At 35.2% G+C, this 10,000-nt stretch overlaps 1 protein-coding gene across 2 annotated transcripts in view; it reads right to left on the bottom strand.

The window, feature by feature from the left end:
* LOC122242738 (uncharacterized) overlaps positions 1-10,000 on the bottom strand; it is a 17,061-nt gene that overhangs the window by 1,054 nt on the left and 6,007 nt on the right. For both annotated transcript variants that reach the window (XM_043000112.2, XM_043000111.2), the window contains exons 3-6: positions 4,960-5,074; positions 3,780-3,917; positions 2,351-2,590; positions 1-1,585 (exon numbers count right to left, since the gene is read on the bottom strand). The exon at positions 1-1,585 is cut by the window's left edge and continues 1,054 nt beyond it. In XM_043000112.2, coding sequence (XP_042856046.2) covers positions 1,427-1,585; positions 2,351-2,590; positions 3,780-3,917; positions 4,960-5,074 — 652 coding nt within the window. In that variant the 3' untranslated portion in view covers positions 1-1,426. The remainder of the gene's footprint in view (positions 1,586-2,350; positions 2,591-3,779; positions 3,918-4,959; positions 5,075-10,000) is intronic.

Raw genomic sequence — 10,000 nt, 5'->3', positions numbered from 1 at the left:
ATTTCATTTGCAAATACTAATCTGATTATGCTAAATAAATAAGAAACATATTTGTGCTTTCTAAAATCAAAGTTCATTTCATACAGATTAAAATAACATTTTAAAGGTCTTTCTAAATTTTTATAGCACATTGCATACAGTGCTGGCCTCGGAAATTATGTAACATACGGGAAAACCTTTGAATAGCCTTTAAACCACAGTGTATTTAACATCTTCTGATACTGACCAAATAAATATAGATGTAACAGCACAATATAAAATTTGTCAACTTGTATCACTCAATAACCATATAAATGTTGATATTACACCTAACATCAACAAATCATGATGAGATATTCAATAGATGTATTTATATCTCTGTGGCATCTCTATTTCAAAAACTATAAAGAGGTTTACCTGAAACATTAAGGCTAAAAAAAAAGAAATATTGAAATCATTATGAACTAAAAAATGTATAGTTCTATAAAGGAAGTCATAAACATTAATTGCATCAAATTTTTCTTCCTTCCAAAAATAAATAATACTCTATTCCTTTATGGTTCCACATTCCTCCACTGCTATCTTGTATTCTCTTTCAACTCCAAACTTTTACGAGATTGCTAGGTGCATAGGTCTTCCCTCGTGACATGTCTTCCTCAACAGCAAAACCAGAGAGCTTGAAAAATCACCCTCAGAGTCAAGTCCATTTTGCTTTTACATGTTTTGACACTTCAACTGGCAGCCTCCACAACAGATCTGACCAGGCACTGGGGACTTCATTTTCTTTCTTCTGTATTAAACAATGAAATTATAACACCTTGATAAGTCTATTCTAGTCTTGGGATATTTTCCGCATAGGTTTGAACAAACAAAAGCCAATCGTGAGATCCTTCAAGCCACTTCATTATGTCTAAAAAAAAAAAAAAAAAAATCCTACAGTCCTAAAATAAATTACTTGTGTTTCAGCAGACTTTTGCCCTGAATTATTCCTCATAAACTATTACATCAGACCACAAAAATATCATAGTTATACAACTGAACCGCTATGAATGTGGGCCCTGAGAATATCAAAAGGTAAGGCCATAATAGCCTTCACCATGTGTCGTGCATCCTGCTAAGTAGAATGTGAAAATACTCTATACTGCTTGCATTACTGTTTGCTTCTGGCAAAGTCCTTCTTTCTTACCACAAAGTGTCACTAAATTCACTGATGAAATGGGGTTCAACTGATGAATGACTCTCAATTTAGGAGTGGAAATAATATCCTGTTTCCTTTTTTTTTTTTTTTTTTTTTATCTTATCCGTTGATGTTACTATTTACAATACTATTTTTCACTTTTTTTCTGGATTTTTTTTTATTCACAGTTTCTTTCCAGTCTTGCAAACTCATCACAAAGCACCACGTGGGTTGTCCTTGTCCAGACTACATTTGCAAAAAGGAACGCATTTACAGCCCTGTGTTGACGTCAATAGTGTGGTGATGGTCGAAGGCTCCCGCAGAGGCAAAGATGGAGTCCGTGTGATCAACCGCATCCAGCGAAGGGGCGAAGTCCTGCTGTGACGTGGCTATTAGGTACTGGAGTTCACTTGACACTGGAGTACCATCCTGGAGGGAGACATGACAGAATTAGGGCATTTCAAGAGAATATATATAATATATATAATATATATAATATATATAATATACATAATATGTGTGTGTGTTTGTATTTGTGTTTGTATTTGTATTTGTATTTGTATATTATATAAATATATATATGTATATGTATATGTATATGTATATGTATATGTATATGTATATGTATATGTATATGTATATGTATATGTATATGTATATGTATATGTATATGTATATGTATATATAAATGTGTATATGTATATATGTATATGTATATATAAGTATATATATAAATGTGTATATGTATATGTAAATGTGTATATGTATATATGTATGTATGTATATATATGTATGTATATATGTATGTATGTATGTATGTATGTATGTATGTATGTATGTGTGTGTGTGTGTGTGTGTGTGTGTGTGTGTGTGTGTGTGTGTGTGTGTGTGTGTGTGTGTGTGTGTGTGTGTGTGTGTGTGTGTGTGTGTGCCCATTTATATATATGTATATACAAAATTCTTTCCTTTTCTACAACTACCTATTGATGGTGACAACCTCCTTTTCTTAGGGTGCTGATTATGTTATGTGAGAATTTATATTAACTTAACACCTTAAGACAAAATCCCCAACATTTGTCTATTTGTCAAAATCAAATTTATATTTATACAACGAATAAAATCTTTTCAAAAATTACTTCCTGCTTACACAACAAACAAAACAGCAATGACAGCAACCACCCCAATGCCACAAACCTGATTCACAAACGCCCCATCCTCCCTCTGAAATACGACAATCTCCCCATCATCCTTCTCAGCGCCCGTGATGAGGGGGTCGGCTATAGAGGTTGCCCCGGTGGCGTTGACCTCCTCGACCTGGTAAGCCAACTGCTCCTCCTGCGAGGAATCCTGCAAGGGGGGTGTAGGAGAAGGCCCGATAAAGGACTCCACCACGTAGTCGGTGTCATTCTCCACCTCCCGTTTTGTAATGAGGCCCTGCAAGTGGTGCAACTGATTAGCATCAGCACTTAAAAGTCAAGTGGGTAGGGGAAGTGGTGTTAAGTCCTCACAGCTGGATGCTGGGTGGTTTGGAGAGCCATAAATTGTGTAGATTTTTTCTTACTTTTGTCCCATTTCTGGACACAATTAAGCATCTGGCTTCTCTGCATCCATGTTTCCTATTAGGACTCTTTGGGATGTTATTTGAACTGGATATTGTAAATTGCAAAGCAATTTTAAAAATTTTGTGGATGAAGCCTTTGATTTCCTTTTTTGCTTTTACAATACTGGCATAACTTCAACTTAAATTATAATATCTAATATTACAATCTGTACAACCTTTGTATTTCTTTTGTTTTTCACTAAGGCTAGTCCTTTTTTTCAAGAGCACTAAACTAACTATGACCTAGCTATATCTAAAACTTTTGTTACCTCACCGATGTAATTTTGATATCTAAAAATTACTGATTAAACAGCCTTCAATCAAATATGAACAAAGTAAAAAGACTATACTTCATCAATGAATATTCAAGGGTATAATACATCACTTTATTTTGTGTATTCATCAATTCATTTCTATTTTCGATCAGTGTTAAATTTCTTGACTATATTTCTCATCACGGTCTCTAGCTGCCTATAGTTTTTACTTCACCTATTCCATCTCCATCTTAACTTCCAATGACATAAACTGCTGAATCTTTGCTCTCAATTTTAGTTCTCAGTATTCACAATTATCCTACAAAATATGAAAAAAAGTCTGCAATATTAAAGTCCTTCCTCTTCCTAAATCCTTTCTTCCTATCAAAGTTTCCCTCTTTCTATACATCTAGCTCTATATGGGCAACTGCAACTCAAACTAGAACAGATATCAAAAAAGATAGAAAATGGAAAATGAGCAAGAATTTTAAAAGACTTATGTTAAATACTGAAAGAAAGAAGAAACTAACTATATACTTCACAGCACTGCCACAATATCAGAAAAATAAGATAAAAAACACTAAAAACAGGATTAGTGTTCTACAATCCTGCCATATTATCAGAAAAGTAAGATAAAAACCACTAAAAACAAGCTAAGTGTTCCACAATCTTGCCATATTATCAGAAAAATAAGAAAAAAACTACTAAAAACAAGTTAAGTGTTCTACAATCCTAACTAAAGATCAAACATGTGACCCACTGTACATGCCTGGTACGGAGACAAGAGGTACTCCACTCCATCCTCATGGTTGTTGTTAATGCTGTTGTTGTTGTTGTTGGCGATAACCACCTCTGGGTCGTAGCCGAGATCTTCCTCCTTCACCACCGTTGAGATTTCTGACAACTCCTGCAAGACAGGAATAACTTAGGGGTAAAATGGAAATCAAATGCATCACTAGCAGGCTTGCAAAGAAGAAAGCTAAATGGACAATCATTTAATATTTTCTTTGTGACACCTACTGAAAGAGGTATAAATGAGAACGAATAATTTTATGAGATATAATGTCTAATCAATATTTTGATAGTATAATCTTCTACAATAGTAATTCTAATAGATACTATGGGATCAAAATAAATAGAATAAATCTTGCCTTAAAAATGATTTATTCTTATTCACACCAATTCCTGAAATCTTATTTTGTTCCGGTACAGTAGATATATATTTCCCATTCCACAATATGACACTTTGGGTAAGTAGATTATCAGTATATCAAATATTATATATTTTTTCATCTCTCAAACAAAATACTGTTAAGTAACACACAATGTTTACATACTAATACTCATTGATTAATAAAAAAAATATTGATAATGATATACAACCATGATCTTTAATAATCAAAAGTTATATTTTAATATACAGTATGTTCTGATTTCTAAAACAAGGAAAAATCAACTTGAGAGCATTTTCAAGGCAACTAACAAATTTTTTTTTTAAATAATGTGTAATGCTACATTAAGTTTTGTGTTTTCTTATCTGCATTTAAGAGTCTAGCCAAGCAATATATTGTCAAGAGCCATACTGGTTACTAAATACTACTTGGCATCACACCAGTTATGCAGTGAGTGACGGCACTGTCAGTTTGCTCATCTCAAATAGCGAATATGGCAAATCCACACCTGTTTGCCTCCGTTACTTATTCTACACACACTCCACAGATGCACATGCATGCATATGTACATATCACATGCATGCACATGCACATATAGCATGTTATTGGGAATATTCATGTTTCACTGATATAATATCACTTGAACTCTTCACAGACCTAGAAGCAGATAAAATCATCGCACTATTATGTTTACAAACAACTGTGAGATGAATAATAATTGCAAGTTCTTTCCAATCCTAATACAATAACCTCAGCATAATACTCCAAAGTACCAACCTGTTCCTCATGCTGGAATCTCCCAGAGGTTTCTCTTATTTCCTCATGTTCACTGCTATCAACAGGTTCCATTTCATTGCCCACTATTTTTACTACAGCTTCTCTTGCTGACACTCTGCAAGAAAAAAATGAAACACTAAAACATAATAGTTCAGAACTAAATGTGCACAGAGGCTGGGATTCTCTGGAATAAACAAATGGAAAACTTAGCAAGCAAAATAACTTCTCCCTCTTTTGACCTACATAACAGACATACTTGAGTACAACAAAAAAGCAAGACAAAAAACTAATAAACAGTTGGATATAGAAACTGGTAAAAGTTATTTTGCCATCTCTCTCACTATGTAACAGATATTTCTGGGTATGACAATTGCTACAGGTATGACAACTGCTGCATAATGTCTTTTAGGGTTTAAAAAAAAAAAAAAAAAAAAAATAGCAATATCAAATCATAGAAACTACATGGAAAAAAAAAGGTCATCACTCATAAATCCAGTGTCACACAGTATTCACTATAGGGATTATAGCGTTATATACCATATTGCTAAACATGTATATCTTGTCCAAATGACACAAAATTGATTTTTGAAGCTTTTAGTTCTTGGTATTTATTGCACCATGATTTCTTAACCCATTCACACCAGGGATATTCTAGCTTTGAATGGTCAGAATGCCAGGGTTTTCGAATGCATAAGTTTAACGCCTCGGAATTCTCAGGCACACTAGCTGTGAGTCTGGGCTGTCCGCTCAATAACCCCGAGCGCCGGCCTTGACCAAATATCTCGTCATCGGCATCTGACCCAAAAACCACGAAACGTGTCAGCACATCAGCACAATTCTCGGGTTAACTAAATCCATTACTACTTTATAGAATGCAATTTACGTTTTATCAAAACCAATAACATACATTTAAAAATTCCTGAAACTAATGTGTTAATTCTGTAAGAATCTTTTTTTTTTACTGTTTAGTAGGTTTAATGAAGATGTAATAAATTTGATATTTTGATAATCCTCTTCAGATTTCTTGATGAAAGTAGTTGATGAGGTACAAGGGTTTCCAAGCAATACATTGGATGGGATTCTTGCAATAGAATATAGTACTATTATCTTATATGCCTAATTGATATAGAATGAAACAAGAGTGTAGACTTTTATGGCATTATCATTTAAAAGCAAAGAATTTTATCCCTCACAGATGTGATACAGAATCCATGCATAGTTGCTAGGCGTTCTTATTCTTTTTCGTTGGATGACAAAATTCTACAAAACACTAAGACTGGTTTCACTGCCAAGGCATATACTACCTAGTACATGGTATGGCTGATGCTTTTTAGCAGTGTGTGAATAGCAAACAACTTCTGCAGAACATAAAGTCCTTAACCCATTGCAGACGGAGATAAATTTGCTTGCCCAGCCTCCAGGATAGGTTTTATATTAGAGAGAGACCGCTTGAAGCAATATAATTTGAATCATCCCACTCTCTTTCAGTCATTCATTGTAAAACTAGAGCGTTTTTTGTGTTTTATTTTTTTGTGTGTTTTATTGAGTTTAGAGACTTATATGTGCCATATGTATATCATGACCCGTCAGCAACGGGTTAATGTGGCTTCATCTGCTACAGAATGACCATGATTGATCAAATTTCTGCCAAAAGGCTCAATTTTGGATAACACCTTTATTAACCCACTCATGACGGGGGCATTCCAGCCTTGCATGTTACAATGCCGGGGCTCTCGAACGCATAGGCCTAAATCAGTTAAATAAATGACGCCGTATGACGTCACCCTGCGAACGGGCCTTGAATGCGCGGTACCCGTGGTGTACCACCCGTCTAAAGAGGGTTAACCCATTGAGCACTGGTGTCATGACATGCATGACACAGGAGCTCTGGCTTGATGACGGGCGTCATGACATACCTGATGTTCGAGGATTTTGAATCACTTATTGTGCTATGAGTAATGATTGAGTGATGATGACAATTGCAGTCATAATTAATACAATTGTTGTAATATTAAGCTAAATGGGTTTCACCTAACGTTTAATAGCTAGATGATACACTTTTTTTTACCACCAGCAGGAGAGAGAGCCTTCATTGGCACCCATCCATGGTCTTTAGCAAGCATTATCTTTATAGAGCAATGGCACATAACAAGTTGCCAACCTCTTGCTCTAAAGTACCACAGATAAAAGATGTGCAGGCAGAAAGGGAAGAGGAAGGTGACTCAAACCATGAACAATGTCTACAATCAGCCCCTGTGCCAGCAGGGATGCCTTTTATCGTGACATACAGTCGTAAACACATTTCCCTCCTCTTCCCTACCCCTTCATGTTATTTTCATTGTGGATGATTATGTTTTGTATTCATTCATGACACATAAATACAAAACAATAAAGTTGCTTTTTGTCCTCTCATAAACCAGCAATACTTCTATCAAACTGAGTATAAAGAAAATAATTAGCTGATACGGACCCTAAACTACAATTTTAGTCAACTGCAGCATTGATAGAGCCTGTGATATGATAGAGATAAGATTCTAAATACAGTAAAACACAAAAATTTAAATATAAAAATGGCTCTAGCTTTACAATAAGTGATTAAAAGAGAATGGAAAAAGCCAAGGTATACTGTGTGAAACTGCCTCGCTCTAAAGTAAGACCCTTCCTAGAGACTGGGCAAGCGAATCTATCCCCCATTCGCAATGGGTTAACCCAATCCCGACGGGCCCGGTGAGAACTGGCAACCCCCTACACCGGGCCTATGTAATATCGCCTTGGGGACGTCACACTAGTGTGTTGCCCGTCATCAGGCACTTTGCCGTGTCACATGGGTGTGACACACCGTCATCATTGGGTTAACCTTTGAACCACCACTTTTCATTGTAGGCGTACAACAATGGTAATGCCTATGGGAGAATGCCTTTGCTTTCACTGGCTATCTGTTCATGATTAATTTAGCAAATCCTTTTTGAATCATCATATAATGTCATTCTGAAATCATCAAACTAACCATAATGATGTGACACATGATTGCTAATCTTGTGATTCAGATATAAAACTACAAAATGCATCTGAAAAGAATCTGTGAATCTTTTTAAATATCTAAAATGCCAAATAGATTGGGTCATTTTACAGAAAAAAAATACTTGTATAGACATGGTAATCATCTATGCAAATGTAAGCAAGTTCATAAAAATGGAAACTCTGTATAATAGTTGCGGAGTTTCCAATCATCACCTTGGGAGTGTATAAAAAAAAAAACATGACTTTTTTGGTATACCATGCACGGCATATAGAATGAGCTTTTACAAATAGATATGATGGTGGCTCTGAAACTTGTTAGAAAACTTGAAAGCCAGTAGACTTTTGTAGGAGAAACTTTTACAATATCCACAGCAGCTGACCCTACACAAGGAGACCTTATAATACAATTACTATCATTCACTTCAAAACATCATAGTCTACATTAATTATTCTATGCTTGTACAATGAGGGTCCAACTTGTATAACTACTGAAAGTTGCTTATAATTTGTTTGTTTCTATCAATCACAGTCTATGATGTTATGTGTGATCGACAACAGTATGTGATGCATTTCATACATTAGTGAAGAAAAATTAGGTGAAAAGGTAGGGTTTCTTGCAGGCTTTGCACAGGACAGTTTTTGACTGATGAACATGGGAAAAGTGCTATTTCTTCAGAGAATCAATGATTGGGATATGGCTGTTCCACTCACTGATCCCCATCTTGTACTCATGCTCCAACTTATCACAATGTGCATGGGGTAAATTTGATAAAATCACCAAAAATACAATCATATATTACAGATTTCTTCATTCTTAATGCTTTCATATTGAAGATATGAACATAGTTTTTAACTACTGAATAAAACTATGGCAGAATGATCAGGTGACCCATTCACACCAGATGACATGACATGATGTCATCGGTATATTTCCCTCATGACAGATGACATCTATTACATTTTATATAGTTACATTTGTATATGCACATTGTAGTTGCATTTGTATATACACATTTTTTATGACTTTATAAAAAATAAAAAAATAAAAAAATAAAATCCTACCACTCTGTAGAATCCCACTCTGAGAGCCACAGCGTGGCATAGTGCCAGGAGATCTCTCTCAGCAAGCTGTGTGCCCTTGTTATCTTCCCAGTGGGAGCGGCATTAGGCAAATATACACCCCCTTGCGAGTGGGTTAAGCAATATATGGGTTTGATGGCAAAATATGACAACTGAACATTTTCCTCACATTATTTTGTCATTACATTTCATATGAGATATATATTTAACTAATGCTTGGTCTCATTTGTTTGTTTAGTTAACATATGCCAGAAAACAAAGATTGAACTATGTTGTCTTTGAATTAAACCAGAATGTGATACAGAAGGCATTTGCTTAGGGGATCTATTGCAAAGAAAAAACCTACTCTGGAGCATTTGCTAACAATAAGGTAACACATTCAGGTTTTTGCAACTATTTACATGACATCATTCTCATGTTAAGTCATATGATGGTAAATATACCTGAGGCTTGTAAATATATCCATGTGTTTTGCATATCCCCATTATGATGTTGTATAAGAAAAACATACCTTTATCTGATCACATGACTCAACACCATTTGTTTATATTCTAAGGCAGGATGATTGGCAGCAGCTAGGAAGGCCAGCTATTTTTGTGGCCCCAAAGAATTTCTGAGAGCTACTGGCAATACAACTGCACATAAGTATTCAATACACAGATTGCATGAGCATTTACTCTAGTGGTACAATGGCTTGAAAGGATCATTCTTCAGGGAAACAATTTACAGGTAACAGGAAACACCTAAGATCCCAAAAGAAAATGCTTACTTCAAACAATCTTCAACATCCTAAAATCGAAATCACTTTTAGATCCCTTCTTTATTTAACCTTGTAGCAGTGGATGGCATTTTTATATGACATGGCAAAAACTAGAGTTCTCGATGGCACCCATGCATACCATGATAATGGAGGCTGCTGTCTGCTCTGCATGCTATATGG

The sequence above is a fragment of the Penaeus japonicus genome, unplaced genomic scaffold, assembly GCF_977035675.1.
Source record: "Penaeus japonicus unplaced genomic scaffold, GWHDUDI00000001_assembly GWHDUDI00000030, whole genome shotgun sequence".
Lineage (NCBI taxonomy): Eukaryota > Metazoa > Arthropoda > Malacostraca > Decapoda > Penaeidae > Penaeus > Penaeus japonicus.
The sequence above is the reverse complement of the archived record's forward strand: the minus strand, read 5'-3'. Positions and strand labels throughout refer to the sequence as shown.